This window comes from Carcharhinus amblyrhynchos, chromosome 33 (genome assembly GCF_965287045.1).
Source record: "Carcharhinus amblyrhynchos chromosome 33, sCarAmb.v2.hapA, whole genome shotgun sequence".
Classification (NCBI taxonomy): domain Eukaryota; kingdom Metazoa; phylum Chordata; class Chondrichthyes; order Carcharhiniformes; family Carcharhinidae; genus Carcharhinus; species Carcharhinus amblyrhynchos.
In genome coordinates this window covers 275,974-296,148 of record NC_137356.1, presented here as the reverse complement: position 1 = coordinate 296,148, position 20,175 = coordinate 275,974, and the positions used below count along the sequence as shown (strand labels likewise).

The 20,175-nt window shown below is 43.1% G+C and overlaps 1 protein-coding gene across 1 annotated transcript in view; it reads right to left on the bottom strand.

Moving 5' to 3' along the window:
* Window positions 1-5,806: 5,806 nt before the first annotated feature.
* Window positions 5,807-20,175, bottom strand: part of odad3 (outer dynein arm docking complex subunit 3) — a 43,556-nt gene continuing 29,187 nt past the window's right edge. Inside the window, exons 10-13 of the mRNA XM_080216344.1 lie at window positions 16,881-17,037; window positions 15,948-16,103; window positions 12,358-12,442; window positions 5,807-7,655 (exon numbers count right to left, since the gene is read on the bottom strand). Of these exons, the coding sequence (XP_080072470.1) occupies window positions 7,498-7,655; window positions 12,358-12,442; window positions 15,948-16,103; window positions 16,881-17,037 (556 nt within the window). The 3' untranslated portion in view covers window positions 5,807-7,497. The remainder of the gene's footprint in view (window positions 7,656-12,357; window positions 12,443-15,947; window positions 16,104-16,880; window positions 17,038-20,175) is intronic.

Sequence of the window (20,175 nt, the reverse complement as noted above, 5' to 3'; positions counted from 1 at the left end):
TATAAGAATCTGCATAGAACTGCCCCTCTAATCACAGGTCATTTCTTTCCCATTTTGCTGCTCAAAGGTTCACTAATGAGCCTATCAACAGAAACTGTGGGATAGAAACAATCTGTTTTTGAAGGAACAGTGAACATCAGTGGTGGTGAGTTTAGAGCCTGCGGTCTGAGGGCCCTGGAGCCAAGGAGTAGGGCCTGAGGTCTAGGGAGCTGGGAAGGAGGACTGGGGGCCCAGGGACCTAATACTGAGAAAGAGTGTGTGAAGGGAAGAGGGAGGGAATGTAGGGGCAGAGTGGAAAGGGGAATGAGAGCATGCAAGGGGGAGAGAGAATGTATGGAGGAAGAGAATGGGAGGGGGAGAGACAGTGGGAGGGGGTAGAAAGAATAGGAGGGGGTAAGGAGAGTGGGAAGGGGTAAGGGGGAGAGTGGGGGAGGGAAGAGAGAGAAGGGGGAAAGGAAGAGAGAGAGACTGAGGGGGTAAGAAAGAGAGAGTGGGGGAGGGAGAGAGAGAGAGTGGGGGCAGGGAAGAGAGAGTGGGTGGCTACCTAACTATTCCTGGGTACAAGACATTCAGGGAAGAGAGGGAAAGAAAGAAAGATTTGCAATGTTGATTAAGGACGATATTACAGTACTGGAAAGAGAGGATGTACCCCTGAGACATTTAAGGAAAAACAACACTTTATCAATTTGGCATTTTGCAGCTTTCCAGACTGTTCAAAAGTTCAAATTATAATCTCGGCACCTACTTTGTTTCCTTTTCTTTGTGTTTTGATTTAAATTTTATTATGGCTCTGATCCAAATTTTCAATTTTCTCTACCACGGGGAGGTGCCAGATGACTGGAGAACAGCTAATGTGGTTCCACTTTTTAACCTGTGTAGGACTTCTTACTGTATTTAAGAAGGGCTCAAGATAAACCAGGGAACTACAGACCACTGAGTCTCAAGTCAGTGGCAGGAAAACTATTGGACAAACTTCTGAAGGAGAGCATCATCTCTACTTGGAGAGGCAAAGCTTGATCAGGGATAGTCAGCATGGCTTCGTCAGAGGCAAGTCATGTCTAACAAATTTGATTGAATTTTTTGAGGAGGTGACCAGATGTGCAGACAAGAGTAATGCAGTTGGTGTAGTTTATATGGATTTCAGCAAAGCCTTTGACAAGGTCCCACAGATTTGTAAAGAAGGTGAATGCACACGGGATACAGGGTAATTTGATAAAGTGGAATCAAAATTGGTTCAGTTATAAATACAAGGGAACACTACCACTTGTAAGTTCCCCCCAAGCCACTCACTGGATGAGTGCTGCTCCAATCACAGTCAGGAAGCTAGACACCATCCAGGACAAATCAGCCTGCTTGATTGGCACCAAATCTACAAACATCCATTCCCTCCACCACTGATACTCAGTAACAGCAATGTGTACTATCAACAAGATGCACTGCAACAATTCATCAAAGGTCCTTCAACAGCACCTTCCAAATCCATGACCACTTCCATTTAGAAGAACTAGAGTAGCAGATACATGGGAACACCCACACCTGCAAATTCCTGTCCAAGCCACTCACCTTCCTAGCTTGGAAATATATCGCCATTCCTTCACAGTTGCAGGGTCAAAATCCTGGAATTTGCACCCTAATGGCATTGTGGGTCAGGCCACAAAACATGGACTGCAACGATTCAAGAAGGCAGCTCACCATCACCTTCTCAAGGGCAACTAGGGATGGGCAATAAATGCTGGCCAGCCAGCGACATCCATGTCCCACGAAGGAATAAAAATATTAATGATTTGGAAAAGGGAACTAAACATATTATCTCCAAATTTACAGATGGCACAAAATTGGCTGTGAGGAGGATGCAGAGATGGCAGCATTGTAGCCCAGTGGTTAGCACTGCTGCTTCTCAGGGACTTAGGTTCAATTCTGGCCTTGGGTCACTATCTGTGTGGAGTTTGCATGTTTTCCCTGTGTCAGCGTGGGTTTCCTCCGGGTGCTCCAGTTTCCTCCTACACTCCAAAGATGTGAAGATTAGGTTGATTGGTCATGAAAGATTGGCCCTTATTGTCAGGAGGATTGGCAGGATAAATATGCGGAGTTACTGAGATAGGGCCTGGGTGGGATTGTCGTCAGCATAAGCTTCCGCTGCCTTGGAAAAGCAGCCAGCATAACTAAGGACCCCACGCACCCCGGACATTCTCTCTTCCATCTTCTTCCATCAGGAAAAAAATACAAAAGTCTGAGGTCACATACCAACTGATTCAAAAACAGCCTCTTCCCTGCTGCTGTCAGATTTTTGAATGGACCTACCTCGCATTAAGATGATCTTTCTCTACACCCCAGCTATGACTGTAACACTATATTCTGTACTGTCTCCTTTCCTTCCCTATGTATGGTATAGTTTGTCTGTAAAGCGTGCAAGATACAGTACTTTTCACTGTATACTCATACATGTGACAATAAATCAAATCATATCAGATGGCTTCCTGCTGCACTGTGGAGATGCTTCAGCATTAGTTGGACAGGTGGTGTGAGTGGGCATCTGCATGGCAGATGCAGTATAATGTGGTTAAATGTGAGGTTATCCACTTTGGTAGCAAAAATAGGAATACAGATGATGATTGAGAGAGGTGAATACTCAGTGAGATATTGGTGTCCTCCTGCATCAGTTGCTGAAAGTAAGCATGCAGGTACAGCAGGCAGTAAAGAAGGCAAATAGTATATTGGCCTTCCTAGCCAGAGGATTTAAGTGTAGCAATAGAGATGTTTTACTACAATTGTACAGGGTGTTGATGATGCCACACCTGGAGCATTGTGTGCAGCTTTGGTGTCCTTGCCTGAGGAAAGCTGTCCTTGTTATAGAGAGAGTACAGTAAAAGGTTTACCAGGCTGATTCCTGGGATGGCAGGTCTGCCATATGATGTCAGTTAGGATTGTATTAATTGGAGTTTAGAAGAATGAGAGGGGATCTCATAGAAACTTATAAAATTCTAACAGGGTTGGATAAGTAGATTAAAAGAATGTTCCTGATGGTAGGGGAGTCCAGAACTGGGGTAATAGTTTGAGGATAAGAAGTAAGCCTTTTAGAACTGAGGTGAGGAGAAATTTCTTCACCCAGAGGGTGGTGAATGTGTAGAATTCACTACCACAAAGTAGTTGAGGCCAAAATGTTGTGTGATTTCAGGAAGAAATTAAATATAGCTCTTGAGGCTAAAGGGATCAAGGGAAAGTGGGGTGGGGGGAAGAGGGAATCAGGATATTGAATTTGGTGATCAGCCATGATCGTAATGGCAGAACAGGTTTGAAGGGCCGAATAGCCTAATTATGCTTTTTTTAATGCTTCTATGCAAACTTCAGAGTGCTTCAATGCAGATGGATCTGGGTGTTCTCTTTCAGGAATCACAGAAATAAAATGCAGATACAACAGGTAGTAAGGAAGGCAAATGGAATCTTGGAATTTATTACTCAAATAGAGTATAAAAGCTATAAAGTGTTACTGCTATTGTACAAAGCGTTAGTTAGACCATTAAAATATTGTATACAGTTTTGGGTTCCTTACTTGAGGGGGGATGTAGTTGCATTGTAGGCGGTTCAGAAAAGGTTCACTAGATTGATTCCAGAGATGAGGGAATTGTTTTACAAAGAGCGATTCGGCAATTTAGGCCTATACTCCCTGGTGTTCAGAAGAATGAGAGGAAATCTAATTAGATGTGCACAATAATGAGGAGGACTGACAAAGGAAACATGGAGAGAATGTTTCCTGCTGTAGGGCAATCTAGAACAAGAGGTCATCATTTTAGGATAAGAGGTGGCAGATTTAAAACCGAAATGAGGAGCAGTTATTCTTCCCAAAGGGTCCTGAGTCTGTGGAATTCACTAGCCCAGAATGTGCTGCACGCGGGGACATTGAGGAAGATTTTTAATTAATAAGAGTGTGAAGGGCTGGGTAGCTGGGTGAATAGGCAGGAAAATAGAGATGAGGCCGGGATGAGATCAGCCAAGATCTTATTGAGTGGCCGAGCAGGCGTGAGGGCCTGAATGGCCTACTTCTGCTCCTGGTTCTTTGGCTCTCTATCAACATCTCTTTTATCATTGGATGCCTCTGTCATCCCATCTGTCAAAGACCTTGCCTTCTATTCTTTTTCCACGCTCTCCCATTTCGCCTCATTAAAAAATAATGTATTTCTAACTTTTCTCACTTCTGAGGAAAGGTCATTAACCTGAAACATTAACTCTGTTTCTCTCTCTACAAATGTTGCCTGAACTGCAAATTTCCAGCACTTTTTGTTTTTAATTTCAGATTTCCATCATCTGAAATATTTTCTCTGTATTAATGAGAAAGGAGAAGAATATTTTATGCAGGATTTTATGGTCTGGAATACAGAAAGAGTGCACAAGCAGATTCAGTAATAATTTTCAACATGGAATTGGCTATTATTGGATAAAGGGCGGTGGGAAAATGCAGGAGTATGGGATGAATTGCATGTTCTTTTAAAAAGTTGGAACAGGCAAGATGAACCAAATGGCCTCCTTCTGGCTGTACCATTCTAAATAATAAACCCAATAAACATAAAATGTGTGTAAAGTGACCAGCCTGCAACCTGAATAATAATTCAGATACCGTTACACCACATTCGCAGTGAGATAATTATTTGCAGAAGCTACATTAAATATATTTTTTGGTCACTCAGGCAATCAAAGGATATGGGAAGTTGGCAGGGAAGTGGAGTGAGGTAGATCAGCCACAACAGTATTAAATGTTGGAGCAGGTTTGAGGGGCTATATGATTTTACTCTCACTCCTGTTTCTGTTTTTTAAATCAGTCTAATTGCTTTATTGAAGTTTAACTATTTTAGTTTGAACATAAGAAATAGGAGCAGGAGTAGGCCATCTAGCCCTTCGAGCCTGCCCCGCCATTCAATAAGATCATGGCTGATCTGTCGTGGCTCAGTTCCACTTTCCCGCCCTCTCCCCATAACCCTTAATCCCCTCGCTTATCAAAAACCCATCAACCCACGTCTTAAAAATATTTAGCAAGGCAGTCTCCACCACTTCCAACGGGCAGAGAATTCCAGAGATTCACCACCCTTTGAGTGAAGAAGTTCCTCCTCAACTCCGTTCTAAACCGCCCCCCCTTTATCTTGAGGCTGTGCCCTCTAGTCCTACTGTCCTTTCTGAGCGGGAAGAGTCTCTCCACCTCTATCCTATCCATCCCATTCATCATCTTATATGTCTGTGGCAGTAAATTTCCAAACAGCAAGTTCCTGCAAACAGTAATATAGTAACAACCAAATAATTCCTTTTAGTAATATTGTTCAAGTGATAAATATTGGTTAGAACACAGAAACTATCCTGCTCTTATCCAAATAGTAGCATGGACTCCTATTTTCCCAAGAGGGAAAATGAGGCAGTCTAACATCTCATCTGATCCAAAAGGTGACTCTTGTGACAGTGCAACACTTATTTGGTACTACAGCAGGTGTGTAAATTTATGCTCAAGCCTTGGGAGTGGGATGATGAATACACAACCTTATGACTCAAAGGAACTATGCACTGAGCCATAATTGACACTAATGAGAAAGCTGGTGATACAGTAGCTATCTGTCTTGATGAGTTTGCAAATAATGTCTCTATTACTGAATAAAATGAATTGGATTCCCAGGAGTAGTATCCCATTAAATATAAATTAGCAGAGTTAAAAGGTTCCCTTAGGATTGGTGATTGTCAATTACTTGGATTTAATTCATTTGAAAGACCAGGTGTATTAGTGTCACCATGAGATGTACCCAGTGCAATAGACTCAAAGAACAAATCATCACTGTTTAGCTCTGGGTTTAATTTAATCTTAACAAACATGGAGAATACAATTAGAAATAATAAAGAAAGCTCCTGCACAGACAGTTCACCAAGAAAATCAGGATAATGTTTCTACTTACATCATATTTAACAGCTGAACCAAGGGATCATGCACAAGGTAAAAAATAAAGGGCTGAAGAGTCTCTTGTGATGTTAATTCAGTAGAGCATGAGTAGCATCAAATATTTAAATACTTTATTATGAGATTTCTTTGCAGGCTGTACTGGGGTGTGGGTCAGGACTGGGCATCTTCATTACACTACTTTTACCACCCTCTCCTACTTCCAGGAACACTGCAGCCATAAATGCATCCACTACAGTCTTCTCAATTAAGCTGGAGTCTGGGGGTTCGAAGTGCAAGATGCAGGATGTGGCAGCACAGTAGCACAATGGTTAGCACTGCTGCCCCACAACACCAGAAACCCAGGTTCGATTCCTGGATTGGGTCGCTGTCTGTGTGGAGTTTGCACATTCTCCCCATGTCTGCATAGGTTTCCTCTGGGTGCTCTAGTTTCCTCCCGCAGTCCAAAGATATGCGGGTTAGGTGGGTTGGCCATGCTAAATTGACCCTTAGTGTCAGGGGGACTAGCTAGGGTAAATGCATGGGGATAGGGTCTGGGTGGGATTGTTGTCAGTGCAGACTTGATGGGCTGAATGGCCTCCTTCTGCACTGTAGGGTTTTATGATGTTGCTGATCCTTTGCTAAACTCACTAAGTCTTGTGACAAGTACCGTTGGCCAATATCTTTGTGTGTCAAGGCCAACTTTTGGTTGAGCTGATCAGGCTCCTGAGATAAACTGTGAAGATAGGTTTCAGTAAAACTAGAACTGATGGTTATTCAGTATCTAATGCAATTCTCTTCACTACTGGAAGTGTTGACAGTTGCTGCGATTAGTTCTGTGGACATCACCATTATGTGCACGCCTCACATCAGATCAGCAGCTTACTTGGCCACTGATAACATCACAATCTAACCTAAGGTTGTCTTTATCTAGTATCTAGACAGCACTTGATAACAATGAGCAAAAAGGCTGCCTGCTGAATTACTCCTCACATGCTCAGAGATGCTGAGCTCAGTATATGATAGTCCTGCTGCCCAAGGTGAAATCAGTTAACTTAGCACAGGCCTAGGATTATCTGAGTTCCTGTACCACATCTGGCAAAGCTTTTACTTAAATGTCATAGGGGAGTTAAGCCTAATCATAATTACAAATATCATCTCACCATCCCCCCAAAACACACACACACAAATAGTACTTGATCTACCCATCTTTTAATGTTCTTACAGGACCCAAGACTTTGCGCCAAATGTGCAGCAAGTCCATTAGTCACTGCCAAAGTTCTTAGTCAGATACTGACAAACCTGCTTTGAATTTCTTGAATTAACTATTGTCTGAATCTGGTATGTTCCAATGTGTTGTCTGGGCCAGCTGGAGGACAGGAAGATTCTAATCTACTGCTTATTTCAATCACATATTGCAACCAGGTAGCAATTTATTGCTCAAAAAATCAATGGATTTAAATAGTTCCCTTACTCACTCCCCTTTACTTATTTTTTTTTTAACCTGCTAATGGTTATAAAACCTGAGAGCCCAGAGTCACAACATGGTCAAAGTTGGGGAGACCAAATGGGCTTCCATCCTGAATTGATCAGTGTTTCACCTTCTTTCTCTTTGGTCGAGACTTCCTCTTAGTTTTCCAGTCAACAATCTGCTGTGATTGTCGCTTTAGCACTGCTCTTGTGACGATGTCACCATTGTCATCACTACTGTCATCATCATCTTCATCATCATCATCGTCATCATCATCTGCAATCAGAAAACTCAATTTCCCATCACTGGAGAGGAGGAAAGTTAGGTGAAGAAAGAATGCAGGATAGAGGCACAGACAAGAGAGAGATAGGCATAGGGAGGTACACATAGATACACTCTTAGTCTGATTCCCATTAATTCCTGCTTGAATTCACTCCTTCTCCCAATTTGATTCACAGAATCGCAGATTCCTGTGATTTTTTTTGTTACTCTTGCTTTCAGTAATTTATGTAGGAAGTCATTCCTGCTGAATTCTTGAATTCTGGTGGGGCAGGAAGGGAGATGGATGGGGCCTGAAAATATTGGAATTGGCCAGCTGAATAGTTTCACGGGGGGAGTGGGAGAGGGTGCACGGGTTTCATATGGCCAAAATGAAGGAAGGTGGGCACACAGTAGGGAGTCTGTCATGACAACACCAGGGAATTACACTGGAAATGTAAAGTTTTAAATAATGCAAAGGGATATGTGGAGAAAGACAAGCAGAAGGAGTGATTGTGCATCATTCATGAGGAATCATACAGGCAATAGCAGTCTTTAAAAAAAAAGCTTTTTATTAAAATGTGCAAAGCATCTGCAATAAAATAGATGAATTAGTGGCACAAATGGAGGCAAATGATTTAGATCTAATCGCCGTTACAGAGACATGGCCCAGATTTTCAGCTCCGGGTCAGGAGCACAGAGTCGAGTGATTTGACCTTTAGAAACAGCTGGCTGCAGGTAGAATTTTTGGTTGGGGGGCCAGGCTAAACCAGTAGCTGGGGCAGGTGACACTGGAATAAATACATAGGCTTCCAGGCACAGCCTGCTTCTGTATTTAAATACATTAAAAATAATCAAACAAAAAATATCCATCCAAACTTCACCCTCCAACACAAAACTGACAAATCCATCACAGCCTTGAACATTTTCGTTTCTGGCTCCTTCCATGGATCTGTGAACCTTGGTGGTCTCATGCAAACAGATGCAAACCACTGCATCTTGCGGGTTCCTGATGCCTTATTGTGCCAGAACTGGAGAACACATTGGGCGGGATTTTCCAGCCACTCTCACCCCAAAACCAGAAAATCCTGCTCAAGGTCAACAGATCTTTGCATGGTCGTCCCCCCACCCCCGCCACAATTCCTATGATGGGCGGGGACAGGAAAATCCACCCCCCCCCCCCATTCAGTTCACAACAAAAGAAGTACAGGATTTCACCACCATCCTGGATTCCCTGGGTGCAGTGCGTTATTGATTGGACCCATTGACCAACTACGGTCAGATCTGATCAGGATGCTATTAATGTCCAGGATCATTTGATTCAAGAAGGTTTCAGCTGAATCCCCCTGACCCAGAATGAAGGATGTGGTAGGGAAGTCAGTCTGAGCTACATGTGCTCTCGCATATTTATGGCTGAAACATTTAAATTCTTACTGCCAATGAAGGGTGCACATCTGCCCAAAGGCTTTACCCTCATTGTTAAGCATCCTTAACCTCATTCACTACCTCATGCCCATTTTCTTCTCATGCCAGCAATAAAAGGAACTTCAAATATGTGACTTAAAGTGTCACTACAAACAGAGTGCTAAGAAAGCAAAATATTGCATAGATTCAGTACGAAGACATCACAGTGACCCACTCAGTGCTCCACAAGACATAGCGGCCTCCAGGCTCATCTACTCCAATGCTGTGAAACAGTCCCTGTGGCCTTGGAGGAGGTGGAGGCAGACTGCTTCAGCTGAGATGCATGTGGCAATTGTCCTCATTTTGAATGTGAACCATTGCAGAAACAGTCTCTGTTGCTTGGCCCTACAGCACAGAGGCTTTCACTGTCAGAGGAGCCATTAAGTTGATTTTTCTCTGCATCCTAGCTGTGACTGAAATACTACATTCTGCATTCTCTCCTTTCCTTTGCTATGTGTAGTATGTGTTTGTCTGTATAGCACACAAGAAACAATACTTTTCACTGTATACTTATACATGTGATAATAAGTCAAATCAAATTTTTAAAAAATCAAGAGTAGTACCTGCATTCTCCTCTATGACAAAAAACAAAGAACAAAGAAAATTATGGCACAGAAACAGGCCCTCCCAGCCTGCACTGACCATGTTGCCCAACTGAACTAAAACCCCCTACCCTTCTGGGGACCATATCCCTCTATTCCCATTGAGGCACCCACTGCTCTGTGTAAGAAATCTGCCTCGTACACCTCCTTTAAAACTTGCCCCTCGCACATTAAACCTGTGCCCCCTAGTAATTGACTCTTCCACCCTGGGAAAAAGCTGACTGTCTACTCTGTCCATGCCTCTCATAATCTTGTAGACTTCTATCAGTTCTCCCCTCAACCTCCGTCATTCCAGTGAGAACAAACCAAGTTTCTCCAACCTCTCCTTATAGCGAATGCCCTCCATACCAGGCAACATCCTGGTAAATCTTTTCTGTACCCTTTCCAAAGCCTCCACATCCTTCTGGTAGTGTGGCGACCAGAATTGAACACTATATTCCAAGTGCTGCCTAACTAAGCTGCAACATGACTTGCCAATTTTTAAACTCAATCTTATTGAATAGCAGAGCTGGCTCAAAGGACTGTATAGCCTATTCACATACCTATGACTTATGATCTTATGAATAGTTGAGGCAAAACTTGCAAGCTTTCCAAATATCACTGCATCATCAGTGCTACAAACAGGTTAGTGCTACAGAATGTGTATCACATTCTGTACAAATCATTACACGGCTTCTGTATCCATTCTGAATGTTGCCACATTTGGCCTTCCATGAAAATGGCCACTCTCTCAATGGAGAGTGATGTGCTGATTGCCCTGAGTCTTGATGATGCATAAATGTTGGATGGAATCCTCCATCCTCTGCCCCTGAGCACGCACTGCATCAGGGAATTTTGACTTGTGGGACTGTTCATAATGTCTCATGTCTCTGGTTGTTCCTTCTATTCACTAATACCATGTCATTCACCCAGTGAGGTTCTCTCTGGTAGTGCAAGAGAATCCACCAAGATGAGATTATCTGCATTGATGGATGGTGACTTGCAAGGTGTGATGATGCTACTTCAGTTTTTTGCTAGTCTTGGGCTGCTGGCTGGAAGTGAGAGAGTCTTCATGGATGGATGTCTGCACCTGTAGAAAATTCAAGAAAAATCTAGATAGCTAGCTTTGGAGAGAAGAAGCCTTTGTGGTGTTCAACATGCTGTAGAATATGGTGGAATGCAATACACTCCCTTGTGAGTGCATTGCTGTCTGCAATCACCATCTCCACAGTATCCATTTCACCAGAGCCAACTATCTTGGTCCACAATCTTGGCTATTTCCATTGATTCTCCATCAGCATCATCATGAGAATATAGGAGACACTTCCTCCTACTTGTGCCCTCTCCTGGAGCTGTGAGCCCATTTCTTCTAGAAGGACAAGAGAGATCAAATGAGGCATTGGCGTCCTGTTCCTATTGATTAATAGCTGTATGCCTCAGTGGAGACATGTCCTCAGCAGCACTATTACTATTGCTGTATACCAAGCTGCTGTGTCCTGGCGCTCACCGCCCCCCCGCCCCCCCCCACCACCATTTTCAGGGGCAAGGGGCAACATGTACTGTGGGAATCTGCAACAGGTGATTTTGCTGTCAGGTAAACAGCCAGAAATAGCTGCCATAAGAAGACACAGGTTTAGGGTGCTGGGGAGTAGGTATAGAGGAGATGTCAGGGGTAAGTTTTTCACTCCGAGGGTGGTGGGTGTGTGAAATTGGCTGCCAGCGGTCGTCGTAGAGGCGGATTCGATAGGGTCTTTCAAGAGACTTCTGGATGAGTACATGGGACTTAGTAAGATTGAGAGTTATAGGAAAGCCTAATATGTAGAGATATGTTTGGCGCAACTTGTGGGCTGAAGGGCCTGTTTGTGCTGTAGTTTTTCTATGTTCTATGTTCATGGAACATCTTAGCAATGGTGGCAGCTTCAATTAAACAGCAGCCTTAATAATGCCTGCTGTGATTGGTTTAAAATCAGGCCTACATTTTAATAGTCCCACCTCTATTCCTACTCCCTGGACCTCTAAATGGATGGTAACCCCATTTCTATCTCAATGAATATCGTACATCAATTCAGTTTCCCATGAGTAGCAGCGGTGAGGGACCAGGCGGTTTGTGACCTGGAAATGCCCCTGACTTGTGAGTTCTGCCTTCTATGCAAAAATTTCAGCCTCCGACCTTAGATATTATTGAATGATGTAGCAGCAGTTCAAGGTTAAGAAATGGGAGGCACTGTTGCAGCAGGATGTTGGTCCACTACTCACATTGTAGAGTCATAAAGCAGACCGAAGGTGAGGAAATTGCACCAAGTTTTGCTGTGACACTTGTTCAGCAAACAACTGACATGAATCAGGAGAGAGAACCAGACATTGCCAGCAACATCGACATCCGACATGGGAGTCCTAGATTCTGTACATTCGTTTCCGGCATCACTGTCATTGATTATGGACATTACAGTTGGTTATTGAAACAATAGATGGTGACTGGAACCACAGCTTTATAAAACTAACAGTATTGTGTGCAACTCTGGACTCTACATTTTATGAAGATATCAGAACCTTGGCGAGGGTACCAGAGAAGAAAGTTATGTGGAAAGATAGGAGAAGCTGGAACTGTTCGTCTTAGAACAGTGCAATGTAATGCTAACTTTTGTGACGAAGGAGAATTAAATTCAGTTCCTTACCATCATACATATCGAGCTTTTGGGCTGTGGGAAGTTTTACCCTCATGTTGTAAGATGGAAGTTTGCCTTCCACACTGGCATGGAACTGGAAGACAAGCAAAAAGATAGTTAATATGTGTATCATCACAGGAGAATGGGACATTTCAATGTGTACTTACTGCTGGGTCTCTACGACATGGAAAATATAAATATATATATATATATATATATATAAATACCATATATTTAAACATTTAACCTATTGCTATTTATTTTTTAAATTGATCTTTTTCTGCTGAACAAAATTATAATGATTACTACAGGTCACCTGATTGTGGGGTCAAATTCTCTGTCATTGAATCATAGAGCTTTACAATACAGAGAGAGGCCCTTCAGCCTATTGGATCTTACAGACGCTCATCTGAATGCTTCTTAAATGTTATGAAGACTCCCACCTCTATCATCCTTTCAAACAGGGAGTTCCAGATTCCTACCACCCTCTGAATGATTTTCTTTTCCTCAATTCCCATCTAAATTTCCTGCTCCTTACCTTAAATCTATGTCCCCTGATTATTGACTCCTCTACTTTCTCCCTATCTACCCTATCTATATCTCTTATAATTGTGCACACCTCAATCAGATCCCCTCAGTTTTTTCTGCTCGTGTTAGCCATCGCCATCTGAAGAAAAAGGCTCTTACTGTCCACCCTATCTAACCCTCTAATCATCTTGTATGCCTCAATTAGGTCACCTCTTAACCTTCTTCTCTCTAACGAAAATAACCTCAAGTCCCTCAGCCTTTCCTCATTAGACCTTCCCACCGTACCAGGCAACATCCTGGTAAACCTCCTCTGCATCCTTTCCAGTGCTTCCACATCTTTCTTATAATGTGGTGACCAAAACTGTACGCAATACTCCAAGTGCGGCCACACCAGAGTTTTGTACAGTTGCAACGTGATCTCATGGCTCCGAAATTCAATCCCTCTACCAATAAAAGCTAACACACCGTACACCTTCTTAACAACCGTATCAACCTGGGTGCCAACTTTCAGGGATCTATGCACATGTACACTGAGTTCTCTCTGCTCATTGACACTACCAAGAATAACTGGAATATTAAACCTCGTTATGCTTGGAGAGTACAATCACATCTGGAACTGTCTAGACCAATTTCAAACATATCATTTGCATTTGGTAAGCCAATTGCATCAGCTCAGACAACAGCTTTCCAAATGCCAGACCCTTTCAACAACTAATGACTGAGACATTATCAGCCTTCAAAATAAAGCCAATTCCAGATGCTGGATATAAACATCCCATTTGAAATCATTGTGGAGAAAGAACGACTCCAGCCTTTTGGACAGTTTAATATGACATCTCTGGGCTTCACAGCCAGATGCTGTTTAAACTTCAGCAGGACAGACCATCAGGAGCCGGATTAGGTAAGAGAAAAAGCAAAATACTGCAGTTGCTGGAATCTGAAATAAAAACAGGAAATGCTCGAAATATTCAGAGGGTCTGGCAACATCTGTGAAAGAAACAGAGTGAACAGGAACACCAGCAGGAACTACTGGTCCCACAGATGCCATGGGTTTCCTGGTGGCATGGGTGGATTCAATGGGAAATCCCAGAAGATCTGCCACTGGCGAATGGCACACTGCCTCCTGCTGTGAGAAACATGTCGTGGGAAGGCCAGAAAATCCTTCCAACATTTTCATAGAATCACTTGTGTGCACAAAGAGGCCATCCAGTCCATCAAGTCTCGACCAAAAGAGAATAGCACCCAGGCTCTCTCCTCCACCCTACTCCCATAACCACTTAGCGTGGCCAATCCACCTAATCTTTTGAGTCCCTGTGACTCTTCTTGTAGAGCTGAAGAGGGATTGAAATGTAATGAATCAACTCCATAAAGCCTAAAACAATAAACCTAAAAATCACTGAATAATGCCTGCCAAGTGGTTTAACCACAGAAAAACCCATCATGCAACAACATAACTCATTTTAAGGATTTTTGTATTGTTTAGCCAGTCAGAAATACATAACAGAATGCCACCATGAAAGAAACAACTTCTAGATTCTGACTTTGGACTGTGGAACTCATGTGAAATAATACTAACTTTTCTTGGTGCTTGTATTATAAAATTCCTTTCCTCTATTCCCTCTTTACTGTGTGCATGTATGGAGTGGGACATGTGGACTCTCCTTTTTCCCAGGATTGGATATATGAAATAAACTAACATTCTGACTTAATTCTGTGAGAAACACAGCTCACAGTTAAACAATTTAGTCAAGTCAAGTTCTGAAGGAGCAAGATTTTATTTGACGTTCTTGCAAGACCGGGTGTCTAGCGAAATAGGCACACCTCACATAGATTTACAGCACATTTTATACCTTTTTTACAAGCATTGTGATGGCTTTGCAATGTGATGTTCTCTCCTAATTGGTGGTCCCTGTCCCATCTATGTGTTGACATTCTCCTATTGGCTCGAGGTGCCCTAAGTTCCTATCCCATCTAACAATGTCTCCTGTTATCACAAGAGTGCATTAGCAAACTCATCCATCTTATCCAATACTGTTACATGTCCAGTTCAGATTGGCGGTAATCAATCCTTTGCCAACTTAATCACTGCTGTCCCAACCATCTCAGTGACCTTTTCCCCTTTTATGCTTAGTTGTAGAAACAACACATCTTGCAGACCATTTGCTTTTTATAACGTGGGCCTCTTACATTCCTGCAGGATGTGGTGTATGCTTCACTGCACATCACATCTCTGATGTTATCTCTACATTACAGGCAGTCTTTTTATTATCCCTAATTATTGCTGTGTTAGCAGCATCGAACCCTATGTCCTATGTTTGTGACTAAACTCACAGTTGTTTCCATAAAGTGGGTTATCAATATGCCTAACTATATCCAATCTATTTAACTTCAAGCTATTTCTCTATGCTCTACAAATATATGTGTTAACAACATCTTTACCTATTGCTCACAATTCTAACTCAAGTTTGCTGTGGATTATTAGCAAAATCAGATCACAAAAAAGAGTGAAGAACTGGGAAATACGTCACTGTCTATTCTTTTAAAACTAATTCAAACACCTTCTGCTTTCTAACGTGGTGAAGAGGAATCATAGAATCCCTACAGTGCAGAAGGAGGCCATTTGACCCATCAAACCTGCACCGACAACAATCCCATCCAGGCCTATTCCCATAACTCCATGTATTGCCCTCTGACACTAAGGGGCAATTTACCATAGTCAATCAACCTAACCCGTACATCTTTGGACTGTGGGAGGAAACCAGAGTACCCAGAGGAAACCCATGCAGACATGGGGAGAACATTTAAACTCCACACAGAAGTCACCTGAGTCTGAAATTGAACCCGGGTCCCTGGCGCTGTGAGGTGGCAGTGCTCATCACTGTGCCATTCAGTGAAGTTTGAACTGTTCCTCTCCTGTCCATAACCCTCAGGTGTTTATGGGACCCCAATTCATGGAATTCTCCCACTTCAGGCAATGGAAGGGACTCATTGCACAAACTGGTATTGTTGGTGACTCAAGCCTTATGAAAAACAATGAGAGCAAAAAGAAGCTGCACAATAAGTCATCTCACCTCATCATCCTCAATCAGTTGCAGTGTCTTCCTCATGTCAATTCCCTCCAGATCTCCATATAGTTTAAGGAGTTTGTCCTCTGTTAGTAATAGCAAGTCCAACACATACTCATTTGACGCAGGGCTCAATACCACAGCTGGAATATTACCCTTTGACTGTAAAATTAAGACTTAAGCTAGTTATATAAAAACTTCACAAACCCTGCATTAATGTAGCGCCTTTCAACATTGATACATTATTAGATCGCATATACAATTCCTATTTTACAAATGACATCATATGAAAAACTTCATTTGAATATCTTCTCAATGAAAACATTGTAAACATTCAAACAGTCACAGAAAAATATTTAACACTAATTGGATATCAGTAATAAGAAACAGGATCGCATTCTAACAAACCTATCAAAACTCTGAAATTGAGCAATGGAAACATTTTCTACAATACATCTACAAACATCCACTCCCTCCACCACCAACACTCAGTAGCAGCAGTGTGTACTTCTACAAGATGCACTGCAGCAATTCACCAAAGGTCCTTAGACAGCACCTTCCAAACCCACAGCCACTTCCATCTAGAAGGACAAGGGCAGCAGATAGATGGGAACACCCCCACCTGCAAGTTCCCCTCCAAGCCACTCACCATCCTGACTTGGAAATATATCGGCGTTCTTTCACAGTCGCTGGGTAAAAATCCTGGAATTCCCTCCCTAATGGCATTGTGGGTCGACCCACAGCATGTGCACTGCAGTAATTCAAGAAGGCAGCTCACCACCACCTTCTCAAGGGAAACTAGGGATGGGCAATAAATGCTCGCCAGCCAGCGATGTCCATGTTCCATGAATGAATATAAAAAAAATTCTGGAACTAATCAGATGATCCATTGGTACAGATACCCTGAAATTGATCTTTCTGTGTGTGGCCATCACTTACAATTTGTACATGTTGCAATTTCTCATAGATATGTTCCACGCCTGCTTTAATGGACATAGTGATATGGCTGACGTATTCAAGGTGCTCCATCATCTTATCTCGTCGGCTCTGCTCGTTGTTGAGGTGAGTCTGCAGCTCCGTTAACAATTTCTGCTCACTGTGTTAAAAACCGCAAGAAAAGCAGAAACATTGATTTAAAGCAATAATGAACAACTAGTGAGCTTAAAATGAATGGCAGACCTAAACCCAATACGAATTCTGAAATACAGTACAGGTAGACCTACACACAATGGCATGGCTTCATACGACAGCAATAGGACTGCAGTCAAGCTCAATGTAATCCCACTGTCCCATTCTCTCCACATTGTTCTGCATCTAGCCCAATCTAATCCCACTGTCCTACTCTCTCCCCATAGTCCTGCATCAATCCTAAACTAATTCCACTACCCTGCACTACTCCACAGACCTTGATTTATTTTAAATTTTCTGAAGGTAAGATATAGGAGCCAGTATAGGTCATTCTGCCATTAAGCTTGCTCCACCATTCAATAAAATCATGGCTAATAGTGGTCTTAACTCCACTCTCCTGTCTGTGCCCTACAACCCTTGACATGTCATTCAAAAATCTTTCCACCTTATTCTCCAATATATTCAATGATCCGGCCTCCATTGCTGTCTGGGAAAGAGAATTTCAAAGACAAATGACCCTCTGAGAGAAGAAATAACTCACCTCTGTTTTAAATTGGAGCCCCCTTATTTTGAAACCATATCTCCAATTCTAGGCCTGACCATGAAAGGAAACATCCTCTCAGGATTTAATCTGTCAGGCCCCCTCAGAATTTTATACATTTTAATAAGATCATCTTTCATTCTTCTAAACTCCAATAAGTATAGGCCCAGTCCGCTCAACCTTCACCCTGCAAATCAGCCTTGAACCTCATCCCTTTCCTTGGTGGCTTAAGTCCCATTCTATAATGGGATTTCCAAATTGCATACTGTACTATAATTGTGCCTTACACAAATTCATCATCGTGCTTTATGCACCTATTTATAAAGCCCATAATGTCTTTTTTTAGGCTTCAGCTATCTATACTACTATATTTTCATAGATTTATTTACTGACAATATATCGAAGGAGGAAGTGTTGCATATCCTAAATTGCATTAAGGTAGACAAGCCAGATAGGATCTATCCCAGGTTACTGCAGGAGGCAAGGGAAGAAATAGCTGGGGTCTTAACAGATATTTTAGAACATAGAACATAGAACACTACAGCACAAACAGGCCCTTCGGCCCACAAGTTGCGCCGACCACATCACCTACCAACCTACAGACCTATCTATAACCCTCAATCTCATTAAACCCCATATACTCATCCAGAAGTCTTTTAAAAGACCCCAGCGAGTTCGCCTCCACCACCACTGACGGCAGCCGATTCCATTCACTCACCACCCTCTGAGTGAAAAACTTACCCCTAACATCACTTCTGAACCTCCCTCCCCGCACCTTAAATCTGTGTCCTCTCGTAGCGACCATTTCAAACCGGGGAAATAGCCTCTGAGAGTCCACCCTATCTATTCCTCTCAACATTTTGTAAACTTCTATCAGGTCGCCTCTCAACCTTCGTCTCTCCAGGGAAAAGAGTCCCAGCTCCCTCAACCTAACTTCATAAGGCATGCCTCCCAGTCCAGGCAACATCCTTGTAAATCTCCTCTGCACCCTTTCAATAGCTTCTACATCTTTCCTATAGTGAGGCGACCAGAACTGCGCACAATACTCCAAATGAGGCCTGACAAGGGTCTTATAAAGTTCCAGCATTACCTCCCGACTCCTAAACTCAATCCCTCGATTAATGAAGGCCAGTACACCATACGCCTTCTTGACCACCTCCTCCACCTGCGAGGCCGATTTAAGAGTCCTGTGGACCCGGACCCCAAGATCCTTCTGCTCCTCAACACTACTCAGACTTCTGCCCTTAATAGTGTACTCGTTCATCCCGTTGGTTCTGCCAAAATGGACGACAACACATTTATCCGCGTTGAAGTCCATCTGCCACTTCTCCGCCCAGTCCTGCATCCTATCTATGTCCTGCTGCAACTTTTGCCATCCTTCCAGATCATCCACAACACCACCGACCTTCGTGTCATCAGCGAACTTACTTACCCATCCCTCCACTTCCTCATCCAGGTCATTTATGAAAATGACAAACAACAAGGGTCCCAGAACAGATCCTTGAGGCACTCCGCTGGTGACTGACCTCCATTCAGAAAAAGCCCCATCCACAACCACTCTCTGCCTTCTGCAGGCAAGCCAGTTCTGGATCCACAAGGCCAAAGGCCCTTGGATCCCATGCCCTCTCACCTTCTCAAGAAGTCTTGCATGGGGGACCTTATCAAACGCCTTGCTGAAGTCCATGTACACTACGTCCACGGCACTTCCTTCGTCAATGTGTTCAGTCACATTATCGAAGAACTCAACTAGGCTTGTAAGGCACGACCTGCCCTTGACAAATCCATGCTGACTATTCCTGATCATGTCAAACCTCTCCAAATGTTCGTAAATCTTGTCCCTCAGAAGCCTCTCCATCAGCTTACCAACCACTGAGGTCAGACTCACCGGTCGGTAATTTCCCGGGCTATCTCTGTTCCCTTTCTTAAAAATAGGAACTACATCCGCAATCCTCCAATCCTCTGGAACCTCTCCCGTCTCCATTGACGACGCAAAGATCATCGCCAGGGGCTCTGCAATCTCTTCCCTCGCCTCCCACAGTATCCTGGGGTACATCCCATCTGGTCCCGGCGACTTATCTACCTTGATAGAATTCAAAAGTTCCAACACATCCTCCTCCTTAATATTCACGTACTCAATCCTTTCCATCTGCTGCAAATCCATAACAAAATCTCCCAGATCGGCTTCCACCGTGAATACTGAGGCGAAGTACTCGTTAAGCACCTCCGCCATTTCTTCTGGTTCCACACAAACCTTTCCCCCCTCACCTTTTATCGGTCCTATCCCTTCTCTTCTTATCCTTTTACCTTTCACATATTTATAGAAGGCCTTGGGATTCTCCTTAATCTTACTCGCCAAGGTCTTCTCATGACCCCTTCTGGCTCTCCTAATTTCCCTTTTAAGTTCCCTCCTACAGTCCTTATACTCCTCAAGATCTTTAACATCTCCTAATTCCCTGAACCTCTTGTACACCTTCCTTTTCTTCCTGACTAGGTTCAACACATCCTTTGTGCACCACGGTTCCCTCGACCCACCAAAACCCCCTCGTCTCATCGGAACGTTGTCAT